A 27,578-nucleotide genomic window follows, 5' to 3' on the forward strand; every position below is an offset into this window, starting at 1 on the left:
AATGCCTGGGATTGCCTTATATTGGTCTGTCTGGTCAAATGTGGCTATGCTAGTTGAGGACATCCCAGAAAACATGGAAAATCCTCACTATGTGCCAGGTTAACTTCATGCATGGAAAACTTCTGAGCAGAAAAGACATGTCATGGGAAACTTTATGTGTTTATGTCAAAATAATACGAAAGTGGTAAAGAGTGGGGTTTTTTCAAGGTGGTGTGATATTTTGAGGATCATTGGGCTAAGGAATAGTTTATGAGACTAGTAAGAAACACTAGTAGTGGAGAGGGAAATGCAATAGATTTGGTGGTATGGGATGAAAAGTTTGTTTTCTGTATCTTTTTTTAGTGAATTTGTGTCCTGGCTGTTGGAAATTGGAGAGATACACAAATCTGAAGAAGGTGTTCATCTTGGCCAAGCTTTATTAGAGAATGGCATTATTCATCATGGTAAATATAGTTAGTTTTAACTTACTTGTTTTCAAGATAATTGTTGTAATTATAGTGGACTTAAATTTGTTTCACAAAAAATGGTCTTGTTAATGAAAGACAGCTTGTTGGTTCTGCATTATGTCCTTGCAGGGCCCTCATGGGGCCATTGTCCATGTCCATAGCAAATTTACTGGGAAAAGCTCCACTGATTTAATCAGATTTCCTCTGTGCCATTGGGACCACAACATTGGAAAAAAGGACCTAGAGAAACATTGCTGTTTTCTTGTAAGCAAAAAGAAATTATGGGGGAACACAGAATGGTACACTGCCTTTAAGGATTTGAACCTTTATAAAGGCCAGGCATTTTAGGGATAGGTATTCAACTAAGAATTTTACAAGATAGTGAGTTAGCTGTTTTGATAAATGTGTCTGCTCATCTGTTAGATGTTACAAGTGCAGGTGATGAACTTATAACCCAACAGTTTAATCTTTTGAATTTTAAGACATTCTTTTAACTGCATTGTATAGTTACTAAAATGGTATTTTAATGCTGAAATTTGCGGTCAGCTCTCTGCATGTAGCTCATTGTGGAGAGAAATATCACTGAAATTGTTCATTTTTTTAGCCAACAAGAAGGTTTGATTTCTGCAAGTATTTTGCATTGACAACATTTTTCTCTTACCAGACCATGTTCTCTTTTCTGTCGTTATTTTGAGGTATAGTCTAACAGGACCGTATAAGTAAATTTCTGGTTTTGAAGGCACATTTTATAGAATCACATACGATAGATACAATCATTCAAAACAAAGCTGTTGAGTTAGTTACTGTTCCATCATAGATCCAGGGTGTAAATTTAGATGGAATCTTTGATAGCATACATTTTAATACTTCAATACTCCAGCCAGCAATGAAATGAATACTTAGTTTAAGTTCTTTGCAATGATTTTAGTGTCTTTGACTGGAAAGTAAGTGAGAGAAACATAATGCCACTTAGTTGTGTATGTTTTAAACATATGCAGAGTAGGAGGAAAAACCTTAAGGTTATTCATCAGTAGTCATGTAGTCTTTATTTCTTTAATGTCAGTCTACATGATTTTCCTCCACCATCATTCAAATGTCAGATGCTATTATGTTTACTACACACACTGAATTGTTTTCAATGGAATGGTTCTGTTGCCAGAGATTCTTCTACTGATCTTGTAATTTATATCCTAAATACACCCATAGATTTTCTCAATGCAGAGTTAAATGAATATTGTGTAATTTCATGAGATAAAAGGGTAATTATATTAGAGCATAGAAATGGGAGCCAGACATGCTACTTTGAATAGTGAATCCAGCTGTGGTTCCCTGAAAATAGCATTCTTAAAATAAAGTTGAATGAACCATCTGTTTTCACAGAGGGAGCAAGGGAGAAAGAAAGTTTGGCTGTTATTTACATTGCAAATATTGTAGAGGCCTTTGTTAAGAGTTTGCATATTCACTAGGCTGGCCATTATTCTCACTGTGCTGGAGTTCAATCTAGCAATGACAGAATCATGTTGTGATGGACATTGTTTGACTTCCTGGGGTGTGAATGCTGGCAAGCAGAAAAGTTACAGTTTTTCCTTTTTTTCCTCCTCCACTTTTATGTAAGGGGAAAAATTTGTTTCTATGCTGCAGTTTTAATTCCTGGTGGAATTCTCTGATATTTGAAATTACTGATATCAGTCAGTCGAGTGAGATACTTTGTCCACTCACTTGCTGCAGCTGATTGAAGATGAAAGCTTTGTCTCAATGGATTAAGGAGCTTCACAGTTACAAAAATAAATTGAATATCAGAGAGTTTTAAAATGAATATGTATTTGTGTGCCTGTGCAGTTTCCTGAACTGATGTAATGATCTTATTTAAAATTACCCTGGTAAAAAAAAATTTTAAAAAGACCAGTTTAAACCTGATACAGTTCCCTTTTCTTAGTGTATGGTGTATCAGCATTTATCCCAGCATAAATGTGAGTACAGTGTTGGAAATGACACGCAAATCAACTTGGGTGTTCTTATTTTAGTGGTAATGCAGCTTTTTGTGAGCTTAAGTGTTTGAAACCCAGCCTGTTTAATCTCTGTGGAGCTAATCCCTTAGTTTCTGGTGCACTGTGGTAAGTTGGGACTGCAGAGACGGAGTGGTGCTTGTGTTCCTCAGAAGGCATAGCTTGCTCTGTTTGTCATGGGCATGCAAGAAAGGAAAGGTGCTTTGGCATCCTGGTTCCCTCCCAACACATCCTTGTAACAACGAGGAATAATTTGGCTTTAGGCAAAACTGTCTTGATGGTGGTTTATTTATTTTCGGAAGTTGCTGGTTATAAAAAATGCCTTGCATATGTTAATCTAGTAGAATATTTTTCTTAAACAGTAGGAATTTTTTTTAATTACAGAACTAGAGGATACCTTTTTTCCTTAGTTAATTGCCGCAATCCATTAAAATTCACTTAGAAACTTATATTAGGCATTATATGTGAAAATTTAGTACCCTGTATCTCATGTATTTAGAAGCAATGATACCTAAAAGAGTTTAGGAGTTATTTCAGATAATCACCTTAGCGTGAACCATCAGTTCAAGGCAATTGGAAGAGCATCCTGGGTTTTACTAGTAGTAGATATATCAAATGCAGGTGGAGAAGGTTTTTTGCTCTTGCGTATGACACTGGTGAAACCACTTAATATATTAAATTCAGTTTTTGTGTCTGTGTATCAAATGATGTGTGGAGATACTGAAGAGCTTGAAGGGGCATGAAAAATGATACAGACAGAAGTGATACAGACTTTACTATGCAAAGTTTGATGCCTAACTAAATTTTTGGAAGAGAATTATGTATGATGGCTTAATCATTTGGTACAGGAAGGCATGCACAGAATTACCTAATTCTGTCAGGTGTGTTACTGCGATAAATGAAGACATTACAGCATCCTTGTTTATCAGTTGATGACATGTAAATTGACTTTCAAAATTAAAGCTTACAACTGCAAGCAAAGCTGCAATTAGTAAAGTAGTTATCTTAGGATGGTGATAATGCCTGATGCTGTCCTCAGCCATCAAATGGATCAGCTGTTTTTCGGAAAGATTTGCAGCAGTACAATTTCCAGGAGAAGCTTTGTTTTCTGTGACATGACTGTTTTGACAAAATGTTGGAAGTTGTGAGGTTTGTTGCTGGAATCTTGCGTAACTCTGGAAGATCCTTTTTCACAGGCCTTTGGGGCAATAAATAGATTATCGATATCTTTGTAATGATTGCCAGTCTCTTGCACTTAAACTTTTAGCTGGGTATATATGGGAAGACGCTCCTCTCTCTTTTGTTTCCACTGCAAGACTGGTCAAATGTTTTTGTGAAGTGTTTGTACATTTACTGAATCATCTAAGACTGGCTTCATCACGAATAAGGACAAAAAATAATTTGGAAGAATGATATGAATAATTGCAAAATAAGTCTTCTTTGGCTATTTGGTTGGTAAGCTTTGCAAAAGCATTGCAGATTAAAAAGGTTTGAGTACCTAATTTTTCATGCTGTCCCCTGCCTCTTTGTCTTCCTTATTCTTTGCCCTGTGACTTGAAATTTTTTGTTTTCTTCTGTAGTACTTAAATGTTGTAAGAAATATTGTCACCAGCGGCATAAAGGAACTTAGGGGAGATGATCTAATTGGGCTTCCTGCCCTCCCAGTCTGAAATCTACCTATTGCTGTGTAATGGGCTGTTATTAGACGAAACTATTCTGACCTTCCTCTCTCTCGTTGGTTTCTTCAGAAAGTCATCTAACAATACTTTTTTTTTTAAATTTAGTTACAGATAAGCACCAATTCAAACCTGAACATATGCTGTACAGATTCCGATATGATGATGGAACATACTACCCCAGAAATGAGATGCAGGATGTGATTTCCAAGGTACAGAATAAAATAGTTGGTATTATTAGGAAGAACTCATCAGAAATTGAGATTCTGCTTGAAAACTAATGTAAGATATGCTGGGATAAACAACATCCCCTCACAGTTGCCACTCTAAGTGAAACAAAGTCAGTTTCCCATTTGTAAGCTTTTGGCTAGTTCTTACACATTTTAAATACAAAGTGGAAGTTTACTATTATGTAGTTAGAATTGCTAGTCAATAGTATCATATTCAGGATTCATTGCTTGTATTTCTGTAAGGGTGATCATGAAGCTCAGGTTCAGTCTATTGTATTTTTCAGTCCTTTTTCATAGATATGAAGATATATGTAGGAAACTGCTTTTAAATTTCTCTGAAATCTGAGTGTCCTTTATTGGCACCCTAACAAGGCAGTAAATCTATAGTCACATAGATGTTTAAATATCATGGGTAGTACTACCCATCTGTGCTACTGAGAATTATGAAAAGATTGATCAAAGTTGCCTTTAAACTCACTAATATTAAAATTTGTCATGATTTTTAGTCAGTAGAAAACGTCTGCATTTGGGTATTACACTGCAGTATAATTTATTTTTTGGCTGCACTTGTTAATGTAAGGTGCATCTAGAGGAATCTACAATACTGAATTCCCAGGCAGAGCAAAGTAGGATGGAATCTAATTTGACACAACTTTTAATTCTTATACATTGCTCTTCTCTCATATTGTGACCATAATTGGTTTTTGATAGTTTGCTAAGTAATACTAATGTGTTTTCTATTTTTAAATACAATTTTCTGATGGCAGTTTCTTAAACTACATCAGATGTATAATGTATTTGTTTTTAATAGAAAACAATTCTAATCTTTGAATCTTTTTGCATTTTTACAATTGATTAGTTCTAATTTGTAAGCAAAGTATTGATGCATATAATGAAATGCAGTGGTTTTTACTTTAATTACTCAGTTGTGTGTAGAATAGCAACCACAGTTTGGAAGAACCTTAATGCATGGAAACATTGCTTTGTTTTTTGTGTGCTTTTCTTTCTAAGTATTTCAAACCTTCAAATTTTTTAATGCTACATTAAAACAAATTCTTTTTACATGTGAATGGGCTTAGGTTAGATTGGAAATGTTTTTATTCTCATAATTTATTCATTAATATTGTGTTCTGGAAACATTGTTTTGGCACATGAACATACATAGAAATTGGAACAGACCTTTTTGCTATGTAAATATTACAGCATACAGGCTTCCTTACTGTGTCTGTGCCTTTTGTCTGTGATGGGATCTTGTGGTTAACTCACCACCTCTTTCTCTTTAACAGGGTGTGCGGCTGTACTGTCGCCTCCACAGCCTCTTTACCCCAGTAATTAGGTGAGTCCAATTGGGAAATCCTGAGGGAGTCATTTGGAAGAAGTACATGATCTGAAGATGCTGTGTTTGAATGTAGGAACCGAGCCCATCCTTTCAAGATTGCTCTTTTGAGAGCAATCAGATAAGACTGAAAGGCTATCTAGACAAAAAGCATAACTGAACCACTAAATGGCTGCCAAGTCTGTTCAATATGACTTTTTTAATGGATATTCTTGGGCCTCCTAGGTCCTGATGGATATTCTTACATGCTTAGTGTAGATATTAGTACACTCCTTTACTAACACTCCACTGCCTTATTTCAAGAGTCCCATCTGTAGCACACCTGCCTTTATACTCCAGTGACAATATCACCCAATTAAGATGTGATCAGCTTCCTCTTTTCTGTCTACAAGAAAGGCTTAATTTGCTTTTTTCTTCCTCCAGAGAAAACTTCTCAACCATTATTAAGTGCTAAATTCATGCTTTCACTAGGTTGTTTATAAACTACAAGTATTTTTGTCTTTCTTCTGAGTTCTTGATTGATTTTTAAAAATTATTTTGTGTTGTTTTGAACAGGGATAAAGACTATCACTTGAGAACCTACAAATCTGTGGTTATGGCTAACAAATTCATAGATTGGTTGATTGCCCAGGCAAGTAGATACCTTTGGATTTCTGTATGTTTTGCTTTAAAATTCTAATTTGAAAGCTGGTGATGTATCAAGAAGAACAACATGCAAACAATTTGTATAGGAGTTATTAGAACAGTGTGTGTAAGTGTAATCCTCTTAAACTAGTAAGAAATCAGCAGTCATCAGCTGTGCTGTTCATCTCTATAGTGCTTATCTTCTTTATTTGAAATTGAATTGAAATGTTTTGATGACACTTAGCTTTGTGATTCAGCATATAATGCTGCCCATGGCTTAAAATGACATGAACTGAGGAACTCTAAATTACTAACTAGATAGGCAACAGTCAATACCAATTTGCTACCATCAGTTCTGTTTCATTTTAAATAAACTAGGAAAAAGAACAGGGTATCCTGTTCATTTTGTCAATAGGCACTAGGTTCATAAAATAAAAATTTAAAACTTCAATGCTTTTATATTCTATTTTGTTCCATTTTTATGGAGAATGCAGTCTTACTAACGTCTTTACCTATTTATTTTTGACTGTAAAGTGTTAAAGCATATGAAGGTCCCTTCCAACCCAAGCCACTCTCTCTGATTCTATGATAAATGTGTATATACCGTATATATCTGTATGATAGAACTTTATACATAAAGTTGGTGGTGGTGGTAAATGTAATCTACAGCAACTGCCATCCCTGTGAGATTACGCCATTGTGCACAGTTTCCATTTTGCTAATGTATTAAAATATATTCAAAAAATGTACTGTTTTAACAGGGGGATTGCCGGACAAGAGAGGAAGCTATGATATTTGGTGTAGCTCTTTGTGATAATGGGTTCATGCACCATGGTGAGTAAATACATTCTGTACAAGCTATGCTTACTTTCTGTTTAATGTTACATCTGCATAGTTGGAAGGAAATGCAGTGGCTGATAAAGATATTACAGAACAAGTTCATATACTGTATAAGAAAGTTTAAGTGTTGTATCACTGAAGAGACTGATGCTACAATCTTCAAGAAAAACAATAGCTATTATATACTCTGAAAATGATATCCAGTTTTATAGCACGTGCTGAGGAATTCATCCTCTAAAGGATTTAGTGAGGGCAGTGTTATTAGTCACTTTGCAAGAAATGTCTTAAGAAAGTAATACGGGTTGGCACTGACAAGACAATAAAAAGTTATATAGGAAAAAAATGTGAGATTTGGGGGGCAATGAATAAAATATGGAGAAGCATGACTAAAAAGGTGAAGTGGTGAAAATGGGAGAAAGTGGAAAAATGAGAAAATCATAAGGACAGCAAAGAACAAAGAAGGGAGAGGAGAGCAGACATATGAGCAGCACCAAAGTAAGGTGAGCAAGATCCCATTTAATACCATCAGAGGAAAGATTTCAGTGAAAGGACTGAAGTAGCAGATCATTTTCTGAAATGAAAAGAGGAAGAAATTTTTTTTTATCAGCTTGTTTGGACAAGGGGGGAGAACATTCTCTCTGGTGTTGTTCATCCCTTTTCCTTTGGCTTTTGAACACACAAACAGCATCCATTGGCTGTTCTTCTTGCTTCCTCATCCCCACCAAACTCGTTCCTAATTCTGAACCCAGCATGCTTCACCATCTGGAGAGTGCCAGAACGTGGTAGTGAGCATCTTCAGCAGCTGCCCAGCAAAACTATTAAAAATATTTTAAAATCCCTTTTAGGGAGAAACCTTGTGCTTGGTATTTTCACTAAAACCATTTCAAGCTAATATGTCTTTCTCAACTTGGTGGAATCCAGTTGCTGTAGTTGAAAAATGAGCTTAGTAATACTTATCCTTCTGTAATGGATTCAAAGAACAATTGCTGTGTATGTTAAAACAGATTTCCCTTGATTCATACACACAAAAATAGTTTGCTATCATTCAGTACATGTATGCATGTTCAAAATTTTATGGTTCATGAAAGACATGATATTCAAAAATTCAAAAGAAAATAAAGATTAATATATGTGGTTTCTGTCATGCAGTGCTAGAGAAAAGTGAATTTAAAGATGAACCACTGCTGTTCCGTTTTTATGCGGATGAAGAAATGGAAGGATCAAATATGAAGCATAGACTCATGAAACATGATCTGAAAGTAGTGGAAAATGTCATAGCCAAGTCATTACTGGTGAGTGAAACCCCATCATAGTGTGCTTCGATGAGTAAAAAAAATTCGTCCCAGTGACAATTGATTAGGACAGTTTATTGTTATTTAATGAAGATATACTTCAGTTTTTCTTAATGCCTTTCTCAACAATATTTTTTAAAAATTTATTTTACAGATTAAGTCTAATGAAGGAACCTATGGTTTTGGTTTAGAAGATAAAAATAAGGTGCCAATTATTAAAGTGGTGGAGAAAGGATCAAATGCTGAGGTACTGAATATTATAAGCTGTCGTCCATATTTTATTTACTTGATCACAGGTGTAGGTGTTGTATATCATTTGGGAAGGTCTATAGTAGTAGAAGGTAACAGTGATCACTTGCCAGGAAAGCTGTGCCTATGAATATTTTTCCCTTTTCTTCCTGTGTTTTTTTTGTTGTTGTTTTGTGGTTTTCTTTTGTTTGTTTAAAACATTGTTTTGACTATTATCTAACACTTATTTTCTGCTCAGCTAAGTTGTCATATTGAGTGATGATATAAAAGTTGGCATTTTATAATATTCCGGTGATGACATTAATCATGATTGGAATAAATATTTTTGGTAGAATATGAAATGAGTATAGAGCTAGTCTGTGAGTGGCAGTTGATACATTTCATAGTAAAGGATGTATCAAGCTGTAGATAAAGCCTAGAATTTGAGAATCTGAATGAATAAATTACAGCCTTCCTGTTTGGTAGTATTGCTTTAGATGCTCTTTGGGTAAATTCATATTCTACTGAACAGCATGGGAGTCTCTATATATGTAAAGATAAAGTACAGGGCTCTTTCATGAGAGAAAAACTTAGATTTCAAGGCTTTCTAAATCTCATGATGGAATAAAAAATTAAATTATAAATAGACACAGCAAATGAATAATACAATACAGCTACAGCCTTATACAGCTATATAGGCTGATTTCTAGCAGTCAGGTTCTGCCGTGATCTCAGATGGTGCTAAGGCTTTGCCCATACCTTGAGCTACTCTGTACTCCTGTCGTTCAACTGGCTATGGTGCCTTTCTTGTTAGACCAAAGTTTAAAAACTCATTTGTTTTGGAACAACGTAACAAATGTTCACTTACTAAAATATTAATCAGGTCTTTCTCTGTGAAAAGAAACTCTAGTTCCTTTGAAAAATGATGGTTGATCAAATTAATTACTGTCATAAAATAAATGGCTCAGTCAAAACTGTTGTGTAAACTACTAAAGAATTAACTGGTACTGTAATACTGTCATAAAGTCTTGATTAAGACTAGGTCTTGTATTTAGCTCTCTTCAGAATGAGTGTTTACCCTTCACATGAATTTAACACGAGTTAATGAGTTAAAACAACACGAGTTTTAGAAGCATTTTGTGGTATAAGTCCCTTTTGCGTGGTATGTGAAGGAGACATAAAGAATGTAAAGAAAATGTGAATCTCATTATTTCTGTTGGGGTTGCATGCCAGCAGAAGAAAACATAATGTTAGTGGTTATAAAAAGCAAGCATATACACAGCTGTTGTTTTTTTCTAGATGGCAGGCTTGGAAGTTGGGAAGAAAATCTTTGCCATTAATGGTGACCTGGTTTTTCTGCGACCCTTCAGTGAAGTGGATTGCTTCCTGAAAGCCTGTTTAAACAGCAGAAAGCCCCTGCGGGTTCTTGTGAGCACTAAACCACGGGAGTAAGTTATCATTCCTTTGGGTAAATTTTACAAACAACTGAAGTGAATTTTAAGATCAGTGGAACTTCAGAGAGCACTACTGTAAAGTTATTTAAAATGCTGTATCTGATCTAACTTTGCAAAGTCAAGCAATTTGATTTGCTTTGATTTTGTTTTATTATATTCGTGTGTCAGCAAAAGAATCACATTCAGCTCTGCTGCTTTAAATACATGCAGGTACTGCAAGTCTAAATGAAGTTTCCTTGACTATATGGACAGTTTTGCTCACTTATCTCTCGCTGTGTGTATTAAACAAATTCCTGTGTCTGGGGATTAGTCGCTGGTTTGGCACAGTCAGACTCTTTGGTCTCATGGCCCTTTCAGCTTGTGTGCTGGTTGTGTAAACAGCAGGATGAAATAAACAGCTTCTCATCTTTATGTAGCAGATGCATTTCTGTACACAGTTTTGACCATTCCTACCTAAACACAAGTTTTGTTATGTGAAAGAAACACAAAGTGAGGCCTTAATGGGTGGGTTCAGTAAAAATGTAAATGAGCATAAGTATATTAGTAAATTTAATGCTGTTTTTGCTAGGCTATACATAACAAAGAAGACGGAGACTAAGAAAGGCTGGTCAGGAGTAATTTTGATCAAAATTTGCAGAATAAAGAGGTGCCATCCACTGTTACCATACACCATTCACAGGGTTTTTCCCTCAGAAATGGCTCTGGTGAAGTGGTAGATTGAAGATCTGTTTTTCCTGTTAATAAGCAAAGGTGTCTGGAGAAGTAAAATGACAACCAGAACAGGTTAAAGAGCAAAGAAATAAATAGGGCATAAAGATGATTATCTGGACTGATACTCCAACACCTGCTCCCACTGCCAAGCAAACAAAAATAACTATTAAAAATCCCCCAAACCACAGGGTTGTAGAAAGCATAAAAGTCATATGTTGGCCTTTCTTCATTATACATCTTGGTTTAATTTCTGACTTGACATGTGGGTGAATTTCAAGGTTGAGAGAGATGATCTACTGAATGAAGAGTTCCCAGGAGTCAAATTTGTTTCTCAGTGCTCCCTGCTTTTTGTCAGGAGCTGCTGCTAGCAGAACTGAGTTGACAGAAGACAGTTCTCCCCTGAATTCTTATACTAAACTGCCAGTGATGGTCTTTCAATGTTCATTAGCATGTTCACAAAGCAGTTTCACAATGCAACCATATAGATGGTATCAGTGCTAATGCTAGTTATTATATGAGTACATTAAATGATGTTATACTCACCAAAATATTTCAAGTGAAAATGTATTAATCTCAAAATATTATAATACTTAAAAAAATTATAGACCAGTAATTTTTGGATCTCACCTCTGATGATAATCATCTCCAAATGCTTAACATTATGTATGTGAGAAAAAAACCCAGAAGTACAAGAAATTATACAATTCTATTATTCAGAACTGCTTGTAAATCAAGTTTGCTACAGTCCAAATGTATTTTAAAATCATTTTTCAGCATCAATTTTAATTTGTTTGCTTTTGCAATGGCAAATGGAGCTTGGGGCAAAGATCCCTGAAATAATAACAGAAGTGGCTCTGGATAGAAAGGCTGCAAAGTTAAATCAGTGCACTGTTATGCATGACCTAACTAGCTCTGATAAGGGCTAAAGCAGCTGTGTTTCTTTTTCTAGACCCTGAGCTGATATCATGAGGGTATACTAGCTTACTTTGGGCAAGCTCTGGGCTTAATTTTGAGGAGTAGATGTGAATGTTGATTCTCAGAATTGTGTTTTCGTTGTTTAGGTTTGTCAGTATGTTTATTACTCTTGTTCTCAGACCAAGCAGGAATGCAGCACACTGTGCTTACAGTCATAGAAACAGCAGTAGATGATTCTTGCTTTACAAGACTCAATACTTTGCGTAGCTGCTCAGAAAAGCTCTGGCAAAACATTATTTCAAGAAAACTCAGCACATAGAGGCACAATTTGCTGGGAGTGCCTGATGCCTCTTTGTGAGGCTGGGGCTGACAAAGAGTTATTTTGCAGAGGATGTGCTGTGTTTGAGAAGCTGTGTCACCAGGTGAAGGAGCCACAGGAACAAGTGAACAGGCTATGCACTATTCGAGTGAAGGAGCAAAAGAGAGGCCAATTATTTTCAGCAATGCTCCAGTCTCAGACTCCCAGGAGTCTTGAACCTCCATTGTGGTGAAGAAGCAGATGGACTCAGAACCCTGCAGGGTAATTTTTCAAGGACTGTTAGCCAAGGGTCTGTCAAAGATGAAGGCTGGAAGCCCATCACGGCATGTACCAGGAAGAAGGTTCCTGCTCCTTCTCTGACAAGAAGGTCAAATCTTCTGCAATAGGTATGGGGCTCTGGATCTGGAAGGCCAAGCAACTGATGAGGTGGGCAGAGATCCTTCTGGGATGGTGAGGCCTCCAAAAACAACAGCACCTGCATCCTGCATCAAGACGTCCTCTGTCAACAGGAAAAGAAGGGTAGCTGTAATAGAGGACTCCCTCCTAAGGGTAACAGAGGGTCTCATATGCAGACCAGACCCAACTCACAGGGAAGTCTGCTCACTCCCAGAGGCAGGGATAAGGGACATTACTGGGAAACAATCCAGTCTAGTAAGGCCCTCTGATTACTATCCACTATTGGTTGTTCAAACTGGCAGTTACAAAATAAAAGAGAAGTCCGAGGGCAATCAAAAAAGACTTCAGGACCTGGGACAATTGGTACAGGGATCAGGAGCACAGGTACTGATTTCATTGATTCTTCTGGTAACAAGGAATAATATTGATGGGAATAGGCAGATCCATCACGTCAATGCATGGTTCAGAGGCTGGTGTGAGTGGAAACATTTTGTTTGTTGATGATGGGATGATCTACTCAACACCTTGTCTACTTACACCTGACAGAATTTGCTATTTCAGCGTGAAAATGTTTTTGCAGATGCTGGGGTCCATCAGTGGTGGTCACTTTTTAAACATCACCTCCTAAGGGTGCAGGAGCAGGTAATTCCCAAATGCTGGAAGTCAAGCAAGCAAGGCAGAAGACCAGTTTTGTTGAATGGGAATTTTCTTTTGGAAATATGGTGAAAAAGGAAGATGTATGCCCAGTGGAAGCAAGGTCAAGTGACATGGGAAGAATACAGAGATGCTGCTCACCACTGTAGGGAGAACATTCATGTGGCCGAAGATCAATTGGAGTTGAAGCTGCCCAGAAATGTGGAGGAAAATAAAAACAGTTTTTTCAAATATATTAATGGCAAGATGTAGTATAAAAAGAACATTGGCCATTGCAGGATAAGGACGGTCACCTCACAAACGGGGACAGAGACAACGGGGACAGAGGTGTTTAATTTATTCTTCACCTCCATCTTCAGCATGGGTCACAGACCAAAGCGATCTCAGTGCCTTGAGCTGGAGGACCATGACTGTGAGAATGATCAACTCCCAGCCAGCTCTGAAACTGTGTGAAATCTGCTGCTGCAGTTGGATCCCTACAAATCTATGGGATCTGATGGGATTAATCCAAGAATTCTCAAAGAGCTAGCTGATGTCATTCTAAAACCGCTGGATGATTTTTGAGCTGTCTTGGGAATCTGAAGAGGTCCCAGCTGGTTGGAAGCTGGCAAACATTGTCCCAGTTTTTAAGAAGGGCAAAAAAGAGGACCTGAGAAACTACAGCCCCGTCAGTCTCACTTCAATGCCTGGTAAAGTTACAGAGAAGATTATTCTGGGAGGTATTGAAAAACATCTGAGAGACAACGCAGTCATTGGGCACAGCTTTATGAAAGGAAAGCTGCTTATCAACCCAAATTTTCTTCTGTGACAGAGTAACTCATTGCAGTCTGCAGCTTTCTCATGAGGGGAAGAGGAGGGGCAGGCACTGATATCTTCTCTGTGGTGACCAATGACAGGACCCAAGGGAAAGGCCTGTTAGTCAGGAAAGGTTTAGGTTGGATATTAGAAAAAGGTTCTTCACCCAGAGGGTGGTTGGGCACTGGAACAGGCTCCCCAGAGAAGTGGTCACAGCACCAGCATGACAGAGTTCAAGAAGTGTCTGGACAATGCTCTCAGGCACATGGTGTGACTCGGGGCTGTCCTTTGCAGAGCCAGGAGTTGGCCTTTGATTATCCTTGTGGGCCCCTTCCAACTCAACATATTTTGTGATTATGTTTAATTGTAGTATGGATCTAGGCTCTGCAGTCTGCTGCAGCTTGTGTGACCAGGCCTGTTGTGATCTCTGTTCCCCAGGCCCTGTCCTCTCGTCTGGGAGAGACTGCCTGCCTTCCCAGGGCTTTCAGTGCTGCTGTGCTATGGCAACTTACCCAAATATCAGTCCTTTTGGGAATAATTTTAAAGCTATGGTGGTGTTTTGATTACAATCAGCATATTGAATTTCCCTGTGAAATAGATTGTTTGTGCTGTCTCAGCTTGTTCTTATTGCCGATGCCAGTGGTGCACGGTATCTGGAATATAAATGGTGCAAAATCTGAAATGGAATTGAATAAAACTGTGGAGCTTTACACCCTTGTAACCTACATGCTGCTGAATAACAAAATGCTACCTTTTGCTACATTCATATTGCATCTTTGCTTGCATCAGGACGGTGAAGATTCCTGACTCTGCAGATGGACTTGGATTCCAAATCCGGGGCTTTGGCCCATCTGTTGTCCATGCTGTTGGGAGAGGTAAGCCGTAAGAGCTGTCAATGGTACTGGTAAATACATAGATGTAAATACATAGTTAACATCTAGATGACTTGGTTGAGATAAGTCATAATTAGGTCCAGTAATCTATCTTAGATTTTTATTCTCCCCAAAGTAACAAACAATATTAAATAAACCCGCATAAAATTATTTTGTGTTCTTATGCTCTGTAAGCTTTGGATATATCTTCCAACTTGTTTTTTTAATGTGTTTATACCAATATAGGAAAATTAAGTTAAAGCTGTGCATTCTTTACATATTAAATAGTATCTGAAGGATGCAAAATCCCCTTGTCCAATGGATGGCTATTGAGAACCTGAGTGTTGTTAGGTGGCTGTCTGGTTCTGTAGTGTTCTGAAAACATTTTACGAAAAAGTGTACTTTTTAGAAATTTTTCAAGTGTGTTAGTGACTTAGTAATTGCAAATGTTTCTTGTAAATTCTATTTTGTCCATCTTGAGATGTGATTTTCACATACTTGTTATCCTAACTAATGTTTTTAACCAGTGCACTTGTGAAAAAAGAAGTTTAAGCATTCTTTCTTGCTGTCTCATGTTATTGATGGTAGAAGAAAATAACTGTATTTTCAGCTATTGTGGGACAATTGTGTCTCCTTTCCCTCTTCTGCCTTTGTAAATGAGGAGTGAAAAGAAAACTGATCTGCCGAGCAGACAGATTTGAACAGAGTTTGATGACTTTTTTTCTAGGCCATGGTGCCAGAAAATAGATTTTCAAGAGAAAGACTAATAAACGACAGACTTTGTAGCTGTGATAATTATTTCTGCACCTGGATCTCAATTCAACTGCCTATCATTATTCATTAAGCTCTTACTTTATTCCAATTAGCCTCAACAATATGCAAGTGCTTGCTTGTGTGGTTTGCTAAACCTGGAAGATTTTAAGCATATGCTTAAATACTTTGCTGAATTGGGACCTTGGGATTTTCTGAAGAGATAGTTTTCTTTTTTTTTTTTTTTTGATAGAGATATTTAATAAGATCTATTTATATGTTTATTTTTGTCTTTTGGGGGGAAGGGGACTTTGCATTAGTTGGTAATGGTGTAATTTCCAATGACTTTCTTTTATATTAGATTTTAAATGCAGCTTTAAGAGTGTTAATTCCTAAAATGAGGGGAGTTCATGTATATTCTGTAAGTTATTTCATTGTCAAACATGCTCAACTGACAAGTCATGAAGTCGTGACAAGCTTTTCTGTTTGTCAGCCCTGCAAATTCAGTCTAGCCTTGTCTTTCATAGCACCTAGGTTCTGCAACCTAGCCTGGCAGTCTCTAGGCAATAGATTTTTACTTCTTTGGCACCTCTGTGGCAGCATCAAGAGAGATGTAAGGAGGCAAATGTTCAGATAGCTGGAACTAAGGTCAAACTCCAGCAGGCTGTCTTTCAGGAATGAGTTTTAGTCACACTGAAAAGACCTAGAGACAGCTGCTATTTTTGTAGGGCCTAATCAGCGACTAGATTTTCCCAAGGTGGTTATTCCATTGTGGAAAGAAGTCACTGAACCAAATATTTTATGTGGCTTAAAGATAATATTTGTTTTGGTGTCGTGTTTTGTGTGTCCCCCTGTCCCACCCTCTGATAATTTAATTTGAGATATTCTTCTTAGTTATCTTTGAGTATTTCGAGTTAAAGCTGTAAGGCCCTCTGCTATAATTGTGTTGGTAGGGAAGATGAAAATAAGAACAAGATCTTTGGAAATGTCTTTGGAATTTAGATATTTCACTTCATGTTTAACATGATACTTTAGTATGCTCTTGTACTTCTTAATGTATTGCCAGAAAGCTTCTCTTTTGTATGCAAAATTGAAACACCTGAATTAAACAAGAAGCTCATAAGCTTGGGTCATTTAAAAGTAGTCTAGGATTTAATTAGTGACCTTCAAGCCAGAGCCATTTTATCATTTTAAAGTCCTTTTCTTTAAGAGGAATTTTCTACATTTTCATATTGCTAGTCAATGTTTTGTTGTTTTATAAAGCAGCCTTTACAAAAATTGTCTGGTCTCTTTTTATGGAAATGTCTGCTAGTGAACTCCGTTTTCTTGGAGTCCATCTGGTCTACAAAAGTACTCTGTGGTCAGGGGAAGTATGCAAGAACCAGTCAGACTAGGTTCTGATTTTTTTAAAAAAATAGTTTTTTTGGACTGTAAGCTTGAAAGGAGATGTTTAGAAAATGAAGTCTTTTAACTATGTGGTTTTTTATTAATAGGAACAGTGGCAGCTGCGGCAGGTCTCCACCCTGGCCAATGCATAATCAAAGTGAATGGAATTAATGTCAGCAAAGAGACTCATGCAAGTGTTATTGCTCATGTCACAGCCTGCAGGAAGTACAGGAGGCCAATGCAGGTATGTCTCATTTGGTGCCCTTGCACATTTTCCTCTAGGTTTCTCTTTTTGGTCAAAGTAAACAGAGGGGTGTTTATCTCTGTGCACATATCTGTTGTGTTTGAGCAGGGTGAGAGGAAAGGAGTGGCAAATAAAACTGAAGGGAAGCCAATTGAAATATAAAAGCTGAAGATTGCTCAATATATTGGTGATGTTCAAGAGCTGCTTAATTTCTGCACTGAAATAAATATCACAGACAATTTTATATTGTCTTTTCAAAGGGCTGTTTCAAACATTTCTGCAGTCCTGTGCAGAATTGTGAGGTATATTCTCATCTTGATGGAGAGGGAACCACAGAGCTTGCTGCCTGCTCAGCAGCAGGAGAATGATATGCATAAAACTGATCTTCCAGAATTTTGTTACACTTCAGCACACAGAGAGCAGAGTGCACATATTCCATCCATAAAAGTCTGAGTTTCCATTGCATTCCAATCTTGAAAATAAGCATATATTCAAGGACTCAAAATTTCCTTTTTCTTAGAGCATGCAAATTTTGTCCCAGACAAAAATTTAAGGAAAAAAACAAACCAAGCTGGATTCTGTAATGTAATTTTCCAATTCCCTGCAATTTTTTCATAAACTGTGATCCAGTATCATTAATTAACTTCACAAACTCTTCAAGTACTTGTTTACTGAGGAGAAAAATCCAATTAAAATCAAGTTGGATCCTTCTCTCACACCTGCTGCATAGTTATAAAAATTATATAGTTAGAACTGTGTCATATAAATACGATCTTTATGAAAATGTTCTCTGGATGTTTGTGTTTAAATGATAATACAGAATTAAAATTGTTACACGGCGTATCAAGATCAAGCTCACCTATTATTTAAAGGAAGGTGCACTCTAGTAATGAGAATATGTCTTGTGCACTAGTAGCAAAACTGGCTAGAATAAAAGATAAATTAAATTCTTTATAGCGGTTGTGTTCTCTCTTTGTATAACTGTAGACTTCCTATGGATATTAGTGACATCCAAAGAGGGTTAATTAATGTTGGCTGGTGTGAATGCCTTGGCATGAAGAATTGCTTGGGTTTTTTTTTAATCCACTTGTATAATAACTTGAAGTTTTTTCCTATACATAGTATTTATTTAAATTTTAAAATGTGGCTGATCATAATTCAGCAAATTACAGATAACTGAAGTTCCCCAGACTAACAAGAAAAACTTCATTTAGGATGCAGTGTTATAAAAAACTATGGGAGAATTGTCTAGACTGAAGTAAATGGTAGTATTCCCACAGGTACCAAGGCAGCTAAAATTTCATTTTCTATTCAGAAATTTTGGGGTTCCTTTATTATTTGGAAAATGACTATGGATTTTTCCTATTTTGTAAGTACAGCACATTAGCCTATCATTTAATTACCATGAATATTGGAGTCTCTCCTGTGGTTCCCAATTGCATAATTGAAAGGACATATTTCTCTGTTTCTTATATCTTGTACTTCTCAGGGTAGGGAGTCTTCCTAGTTGCCTGGAGCATGAAACTTCATTTCAGATTCTTTCAGTGAATAGCTGTGTAACTTCTGTTGGACAGTGTTTATCTTCTGTCTTGCCTGAATAAAGAAAATTGAGACCAGATTTTACTTCTTCGAATTACAATTTCTTTGCAGTGCTGCTAATCATGATGTGACAGATTTATGTTTAGTTTGTTCTCCTGTAATGATTTTGAAGAACATTGCTCCAAGTCATATTGCATTAGGTTGGTCGTTAGCTTTTGAATAAGGGACCTCCAATTTAAGTAGTTAGTGTTTCCTATTAGAGATTGGCATGGCAGTCTTAATGCTGCCAAGCAAGCCTATAAGAATCCATAACTAAGCATCGAGCTTTCAGGTGAACCTGCAATGGAGTGTGGATTTCAGAAGCGTTCCTGTTGATCAGCTTCTGCACACGTGTCCTCCAACAATCAACTCAGAGCTCTGACAGTTAGTCTTTCTTATTAAAATATTTCATGTCATTGAGCATAAAGGAAGGCATAGATGAATCTAGGAAAGCTAGAGAAACTGTACCAATGGGATAAAGGTGGAAGCTGAATGTTGTGTGTTAGCACAGGATAAACGGATGTGTTTGGCACTCTGCGGGAAGATTTTAACATTTAATGTTTGCTGTCCTTGCTTGACTTTGAATTCTTCCATGAACTTCTTTTTGAATTCAAATTTATCATAATCATGTAATTTATTCTGCTTTATCTGTTGGAGAAGGAGTGATAACCTGACTGTCAAGCTTGTTTTGGGGCTTAAGGGACAAAGAAGGGTAGTCTGAGGATGCCATGCTTGTTAGGGCCTTCCTCAGGGGTGTGATGGACATGTGGCTGAGTTACAGACTGGGTAGAACAAAATATAAGACACAAATGTGGCTTCTTCGAAGATTGTATGACCCATGTAAGCCACCATTCCTGTGCTCATGTGTCACTCAGCCACATAAGAGGGTGGACTTTTGGAGCCTGTGATTCTTTTCTTTGGGGGTGTGGGGGGATTCTAATCTGTGGGGGAAAAATAAAAAACATCTAGTAAAGTAAGTGTAGTAAAGGCAAATATAAGTAGTGAAGGCTGCGGTGTAGGCTCTTTGTGCTGGTGACACATGGGTGACAGGTAAACTGGACATTCTCTGTCTTTGATTGACATTCCACAATATTTGCCATCAGATTTGTGTATGCACAGCAGATTTAGAAAAGCAAAAATTGGTTCTTTTTTTTTCCCCCCCATGATTTCTCGGGGAAAAATATTTTTCAATCTGCAATTTGATTTGAAATGTCTTAAGTTATTTTTGGCAGAGACATGAAAATGATAGATGTCATGCTGTCACAGATTTCATACTGTCTCATGACAATATATGCTGAAATAAAAAAAAATAACTTGCCAAAATTCTTAGGATGGTTTTATACAATACCAAAATTCTCTGTAAATTTCTTTTTTCTTTTTTAAACTTATGCCTTAAAAATTGTGAAATAGCTGCTTTCAGTTCCACTTGCAAAGCTTTTTCTAGCTGCCTGTTTTTGTGCTTTTCTAGCAAGATTCTATACAGTGGGTTTACAACAGCATTGAAAGTGCACAGGAAGATCTTCAGAAAACAAACACCAAACCCTCTGGAGATGATGGAGGCGATGCCTTTGATTGTAAAGTGGAAGGTATGTGATGCTTATTTGATTTGTTGTTCCTGAGAATGTTATTGTAATACAAGGAAAATGTAGGCAGTAGGTTTGTTTGCAGAGAGGAGATTTTGAGCAGAGCATAAGATGTGTTTTACATAATGATTTCCTTTCTTATGCATTCCAAACATATAAATTTAACATGCTATTCTTTGAAAATTACTGTGTTTCCTATTTAGAGAAAAAACTTCTGTGTACACTTTGGGGAAAATCTGTTCATTTTCATTTGTAAGAAGCATAATCCTAGGCATTACCTGATTTATTTTCACAGCTAGTAATCATTTATGGCAAACTGGATACATTAGTCATTACTGCATGGGAAATAACAAAACAGCTATCCTTCAGATTATTTTCAGGCAATTAATGATTAGATAAAACTGCATTCATATGCATCTTGCAATTAAAGAGACAGTTAACATGTGACCTGTATTTGTGTTCTCTTCCTAAATGCACATATTGTGGTTTCATTTCTGAATGTTGACAGTTTTCATAGTAATTTTATTCTACTTTATTTAGAAATTCTCAGTTTTCCCTTTTTTGGGGTCCTTCTTAAAGTCTCTGGATTATAAATGAAGTGGAATTAACCCCCTTCAATAACTGTTTGTAAAGAGAGAGTTTTGTCTGTTTTGCAGTCCAGTATTTTAATGTCTACAAGTCTACTGGAATTCTGATTTTTAAATCGTTCAGCCAGGTTTTTTAATGAATGTTTTTAAATAGAATGATTAGAGCATACCTGTTTCTAGAATGCTTGCCTATGTCCTTTTTAGTTCATTTAATGTCCAGGATTTGTCAACTGATTTGTGTTCCTTTATTTATTCTAGAGGTAATTGACAAATTTAACACTATGGCAATAATTGATGGGAAGAAAGATCATGTGAGTCTGACTGTTGACAATGTTCATCTGGAGTATGGAGTGGTTTATGAGTATGACAGCACAGCTGGAATAAAGTGCCATGTCTTGGAAAAAATGATTGAACCAAAGGGATTTTTCAGTTTGACTGCCAAGGTATGAAGCATATTTTGTATATGTTAATTCTTAGCGTGTTTAATACCAGTGGAGCAACATGTGTCTTTTTTTTTTTTTTAATTTTTTTTTTTATTCTTGTGATTATATGTCTTTCATTTAATACGTTATAATCGGTCACCTTTATTGCTTCGATGTTTTGGAGAATGATTGTGCGCTCAGGAAGCAAAATGCGTTATGTTGTCATTATAAATTGAGCCTTTAAAAAAATACTAAAAGAACTTTGAAGTCTTCCATTCCTTCTGCCCCTCTCCCTTATTTTTTAATTATCAAATAAAAATGGAAAGAGAGTCAAAGATTCACTGAAATGTCTAAAAAGGCAATATACTACCCTCATCTCTTCAACGTGCCTTTTATTTAGGTTTCTCTCACCATCATTTGCTGGTGCTATTTCCATCGTTGCAAGGCTTCAGTCTTTGCTGGGCAGTACAGCTTATTCTGTGCCCTATTTCCTGGTTTATTTATGCAGCATATACACAAGGATAACACTCAGTTTTCTTTTATCCTTTTTCAATGTGTTAGTATACTGCCAAACCAAAGATTTTCTAGAAGTAATGAATGAATTAATTCAACAGCTTTGCATAATATATGCTGATCAAGTAAATACAGCAGATAATGTATTTCAGAGGAGCCATAGTGGTTACATTAGTAGGAAATTAGTAGTAAATCCATTATCAGACAATGTCATGAGAAGCCAAGCAAAAATACTTATGTGTATAACTTAGCAGGGAATAGATTTAAGAAAACCTCTTTGCATCCCAAGCTTCATTCATTGTTGTTGTGCACCGTTGCCTGTAATGTTATCAGGCTTTTCAACTTTAATCATAAGAGATGATTAGTAAGGGGAGATTTTAGTCAATTTCATAACATACTTCTCTTGTTTTTATTATCCTAGATTCTTGAAGCACTGGCAAAAAGTGATGAATATTTTGTGCAGAATTGCAACAGCCTCAATTCCTTAAATGACGTAATCCCCACTGAACTTCAAAGTAAATTCAGTGTCATTTGCAGTGAGAAAATTGAGCATATCTACAGAAGAATATCTAGTTATAAAAAGGTATGACCTGCATGTCCTCAGCTTGATTATATTTAAGGGAAAAAAAGGGGAATGTTGTACAGTTTGCCTCTTAAGAATATCTACGGCAGTGAAGAAAATGTGGCTGAAAATTTAGTTATTTTGATGCATGAATGCCTTAACTGAGTAATTGCATCAATTGTTTTCAAACCATTCTCTCCCTTTTTTAGACATTGGATAGTTTCTATCCTTTCTTGTTTGCTGTGTGCAGTTGTAGACACAATCAACTACATATTTCCACAAAAGGGCCATCATTCTTGTAAATGCCTTAAACCAATACTCTAGTGAATTTGCAGATGTTAACCAAAAATGAAGCAATAACAATGGAATTGGTTTTTTTTTTATTTCTAGTGCAACTTAAATACCAAATTATAACCCTTTTATTAATCTTTTAGGCTCTAGCATAACTGTTAATAGTAACATCTCTGTAAATTATTAGCTTCACATGGGTTAATTAAACATAATAGCATGGAAAAATGGAGAAAGTGCTGACTTTCATATGCTTGAGATCTAAGTTAATGATGTGTGAATTATTAAATAGCTCAGGCTATGACCTCTAGTTGCTGTCAGTGCATTTCTCTAGTTATTTAACCAAGCAGGGCATAAATGAAGCAACCATTTGCCATTTTGTTCATGCGAACACGTTTTCTCTTCCAGACTCCTAGTTCTACTCTCATGGAACCTAATTGTGGGGGGGTGAATTACTTTGAATTACTTTGAGGGTCAAAATGGCTTCAAAAAAGTGGGTCTGTCCTATCTTACCTCATTTGGGGATCTGGGTTGTGACATTTACAAACTGGTCTGTTTTGAGATCTAATACATAAAAAAGTGAAAAGAAAAAAAAAGCAAAGGAAAAGTAAAGTGAATGCAGAAGCTTCACACATTTGCAGAAACTTCATTCAAAAGAGTGGATAATGTTTTTTTACTTTTCAAAGGAAAAGTAGGGAGAACTGTTAAGAATACTTGTAGCTTCAGTAGGACGAAGGCCAAAAAGCAGCTTGTCAGACTTTTCAGGATGCTCTCTGAACAGAAATGGAATAAACTAAGTTACATCAATAGACTCATCAAAAGAATCCTGGTGCTGCATTAGCAAACAGCGGATCTCTCCACTGTTTGCCTGAATTACAAACCTTTGTGTTTCCAGTTTGATTAAAAATCAAAACATCTTTTTCAAAACCAAAATTCCTTAGTTTTCATATTAATAGTTACGGTTTGAGTAACATGCAGGTGATTTATATGTTTTCTGTAGCTGAAAAATTTGACTATGATAAACAGTCTCTACACAGGAGGCCAAGACTAAATCAAATTTTGTTGTGTTTGCTGGATGTGAAACAAACAGCCTCAGAGAAGTTGTCACAGTTCTTACACTGTCTGGAAGTAGATATTGCTGATAGAGACTGCACTTTAAATCTCATCTGCTCAAAAATAAGTGGTTTCACAGTTATAGCTTTTAAAGACAATTAGTAATGCAGCGGATTTCAGGAATAGATGTGTCATTTTCTTGGCAAGGTAAAGGTAACCATAGTTACAGGAGACTTTCGGTGTGCCTGAGCCCAGCTTGGCTCCTGGTTTCACTGAGAAAGTTTGAATTCTATAAATAAAAGCCTTGTAGATTTCTGCAGGTCCTACTATTATTATTATCAGAACATTTTGCTCCTAACAGACCTCGATTCCAGTGCCATGACTCCCAGATGTTTCTCAACACATATATGAAAAGAATTTTAGTCCTGACTTATGACCTGATTAAATCGTAGCCAGCATTTGGTCTCTCTGGAGCAGGATGTGTGGGAGATTGAGACGTGAAATATGTACTGCTTACAGAAACATTTTCATCATTGAATGTCCTTAGTGTCCTTCTTAACAATTTGTACATTCTTCAGCCTTTGAACAATTCCATAATTGGATTTCTTGTAACGCTCCAGATCTTGTTGTGATCTAAAGATTTAAATGTAATTAACCCATCAAATGTTCATCAGGCTGAAGTAATATGACACCAAAATAAACAGAAATTTGAGTCCCAGCACAGAAACATCTTACTTTGCAGAAGGGATATGTCTTAATTCAATTGAAGTGTTAGCAAAAAGTTGACTGATTTGAATTTTTACTGAAATTTATTAGTGAAGAAACTTTGCAAGTTAACTTTCAAAAAAATTCTTATGCATGAGCTGTGGTTTGTAGCTGAAGTAGGTTTGTGTAATATTTTGACTGGAGAGATACTGTGATTAAAACACTTGATTACATCTTGCCAGAAAAAACTCTCCCCTAATAACAAACTGCACTGGAAATGGCACATATTGACAAAAAAATCCTCCTTGTGACTGGCAAATTTCTTTCCCAATGGAAGAGCTTGATCACATGACCTTTATGATTCAGAAGTAGATGTATTTTCTTAGTGCCCAGTTCAATTTTTAACATTTTGGGTTGCCATCTTCTCATCTTAAAAAACAAACTTTAAGCCTATTCAAGAGTCTGCATGAAATTTCAGATATTAAAGTGAAGGAGATGTGGCTAAGAACTGTATTAGAATTAGACCAAAAAACACTCCTCGTTGCTGAACTGATATATAGAGGGGAGAAGAAAGAGATGGTGGGCTAGGAAAGTCTGTAAAATGTGTTGTCTGCAGTTTTTATGTACTAGTGTTTATCAGCTTCCTAATGCCACTCAAAATAGAAGACTGGTTGAGGTTGGAACAGACCTCTGCAGGTCTTGTCTAGCCAAACCTGTTTAAGCAGGGCCATCTAGAGATGATTGCCCAGGACCATCTTCAAGGAGGGAGAGCTGACTGCTCTTCCCTTAACCTCTCTGGGCAATTTGTGCCAGTGCTCAATCACAGTGCAAAGTTTCCTGGTGTTCAAAGGAAACTCCTGTGTTTAAGTTTGGGCCCATTGCCTCTGGTCCTGGCACTGGGCACCACTGGGAAGAGCCTGGCTCTGTCCTCTTGCACTGTTCCTTCAGGTATTTGTATACATTGATGTGTTTTCCCTTGAGCTTTCTCTTTTCCAGGCTGAAGGGTCCCAGCTCCCTCAGCCTTTCCTCATAGGAGAGATGCTTCAGTCCCTTCATCATGTCAGTGGCCCTTCACTGGGCTGTCTGCAATATGCACATCTATTTCTGTGAAGTCCAGACTTGGACCTCCAGGTGAGGCCTCACCAGTGCTGAGAAGAGGAACAGGATCACCTCCCTCAACCTCCTGGCAGTGCTTCTCCAAATACAGGAGGATAGGATATAATTAGAAGACTTCCTCCTTCCTCAATATGAAATCCAGAATTCATACTTTCCAATTTTGTCTTTATTATAGCTTCAGACAAAAATTTAATACATTTTTGGAAGATCCTGACTTGAAAACATCAGCAGGTGTTTATAAATGTCATGAGCAGTACAGCATTGGATCAGTTCCAGACTTGCTCCCCAGAAAGATACTTATTTTTTTATTATGTTCCATGGGAAATAAATTCTATCTCTTGGTTACAATGCTATTTATTTCTTAAAATAATCATTTGCTTCAAAAAACAATCCCTAAAAAATGTAAAATAAAAAAATATTTTTTCTTTCCCTTCTAGAGAAAGATGGAAATTATGAAGTCAAGACATCTTAACTCAAGGATAACTGAAATACTTTAAGCTTTTGTTTTCTAGTCCATTACACAATTATTGTCAGCTAAGTGCGGACACAAGAAGAACTGCTAATTGAAATTTGGTTTTCTTTCTCACTTCTAGTTTTCAAGAGTATTAAAAAACAGAGCTTGGCCTACCTTCAAACAAGCTAAGTCAAAGATTTCACCACTTCACAGCAGTGATTTCTGTCCAACCAATTGCCATATCAATGTGATGGAAGTGTCTTACCCGAAGACCTCAACTTCCCTTGGTAGTGCCTTTGGAGTACAGTTAGACAGCAGAAAACATTCTTCCCATGAAAAGGAAAATAAAAACACTGATCAAGGTAAGTCAATTGGGCTTTAAAGAGCTACTTCCAGTGTTTCTGATATAGAGTCTTAAAGGGTAATCTGTTTAGGTTTATGGCCCAAATATTAAAATTAAGGATAAGCTTTTCTGAAATCCCCTTCCTTTTGATTCCTATGTTTATTTTAAAGCATAATAACAAGTAGTCATAATTTCACAATAACTTTTTCCTAAATAGCTTGACTTTGAAATACAAATGCAAAATTAAATAAGTATGTGAATTTTTAAACAGAGGAATATTTCAATGTCTGCTAGGTATTTTACTAGCTTCAAAATGTATGTTGAAAAAAAGATAATGATGTAATCTCTTGGTATTATTCCCAGGTAAACTGAATCCCATGATATATGTCCAGCATACCATTACTACTATGGCTGCCCCTTCAGGACAGTCCCTCAGCCAGCAAGAGGGCCATGGTCTGAGGTACCTCTTAAAAGAAGAAGATTTAGAAACACAAGATGTCTATCAAAAATTGCTGTTCAAATTACAAGCTGCACTGAAAGAGGTGGAAACATGTGTCTGCCAAATAGATGAGTAAGTAAATGTTACCATCTGGACTTGCCTTTAATTTTTCCATTGAAGATAATGATAATCTGGGCAATGTTTTTGCGCAGTGTAGGAATTAATGCTGACTTCAGGTATAATTGAAATAAGGTAAAGAATTTAAGTGCAGGTAATGTATTTTGATCTTTTGCCCAGCATGCCTGACTTTTTCCTCCACAGTTGGTAGGTTTTTTCAGTTTGTAGAGTTTATTTAGAATATGGCAAAGTTAAAAAATTTGAAGTGAGGAAAATATGAGGCACACAATGTCACCTACGATTTCAATAACAATGGAAACAAATGGCAGAGGTAAGGTAAAGATGGCTTTTGTTGAACTCTTCAAGTATTGCTGAATAGTCCTACAGATGAATTTTTGAGTAAGGCATTAATCACCTATAGAGAGAGCATTAATTTATTAGACATTTTTCGAAACCAAAATGACCTTAAGGAAGAGCTACGGATTTAGGGAGAGCCACCCTTGAGTGATTAGGACGTTTGGCTTGAATGTGAGAGACTGAGTCTCATCACAGTTAGTCCAAATTCAGGACAATGATTTATAACTTGCTTTTTCATTTGCAAAGTAAGTGGGTTGACTGTTGGGCTATTTGCTGTCTTGGGATAA

The 27,578-nt window shown here is 36.6% G+C and overlaps 1 protein-coding gene across 1 annotated transcript in view; it reads left to right on the forward strand.

Annotated features, from left to right (window-relative positions):
- PREX2 (phosphatidylinositol-3,4,5-trisphosphate dependent Rac exchange factor 2) overlaps positions 1–27,578 on the forward strand; it is a 168,623-nt gene that overhangs the window by 71,539 nt on the left and 69,506 nt on the right. The window contains exons 11-25 of the mRNA XM_085052989.1: positions 343–443; positions 4,237–4,340; positions 5,645–5,694; positions 6,250–6,325; positions 7,080–7,152; positions 8,308–8,450; positions 8,605–8,697; positions 9,978–10,126; positions 14,712–14,797; positions 17,038–17,174; positions 20,221–20,338; positions 21,181–21,365; positions 22,279–22,440; positions 26,175–26,397; positions 26,742–26,949. Of these exons, the coding sequence (XP_084909115.1) occupies positions 343–443; positions 4,237–4,340; positions 5,645–5,694; positions 6,250–6,325; positions 7,080–7,152; positions 8,308–8,450; positions 8,605–8,697; positions 9,978–10,126; positions 14,712–14,797; positions 17,038–17,174; positions 20,221–20,338; positions 21,181–21,365; positions 22,279–22,440; positions 26,175–26,397; positions 26,742–26,949 (1,908 nt within the window). The remainder of the gene's footprint in view (positions 1–342; positions 444–4,236; positions 4,341–5,644; positions 5,695–6,249; positions 6,326–7,079; positions 7,153–8,307; positions 8,451–8,604; positions 8,698–9,977; positions 10,127–14,711; positions 14,798–17,037; positions 17,175–20,220; positions 20,339–21,180; positions 21,366–22,278; positions 22,441–26,174; positions 26,398–26,741; positions 26,950–27,578) is intronic.

This window comes from Lichenostomus cassidix, chromosome 2 (genome assembly GCF_008360975.1).
Source record: "Lichenostomus cassidix isolate B80296 chromosome 2, HeHo_3.0, whole genome shotgun sequence".
Lineage (NCBI taxonomy): Eukaryota > Metazoa > Chordata > Aves > Passeriformes > Meliphagidae > Lichenostomus > Lichenostomus cassidix.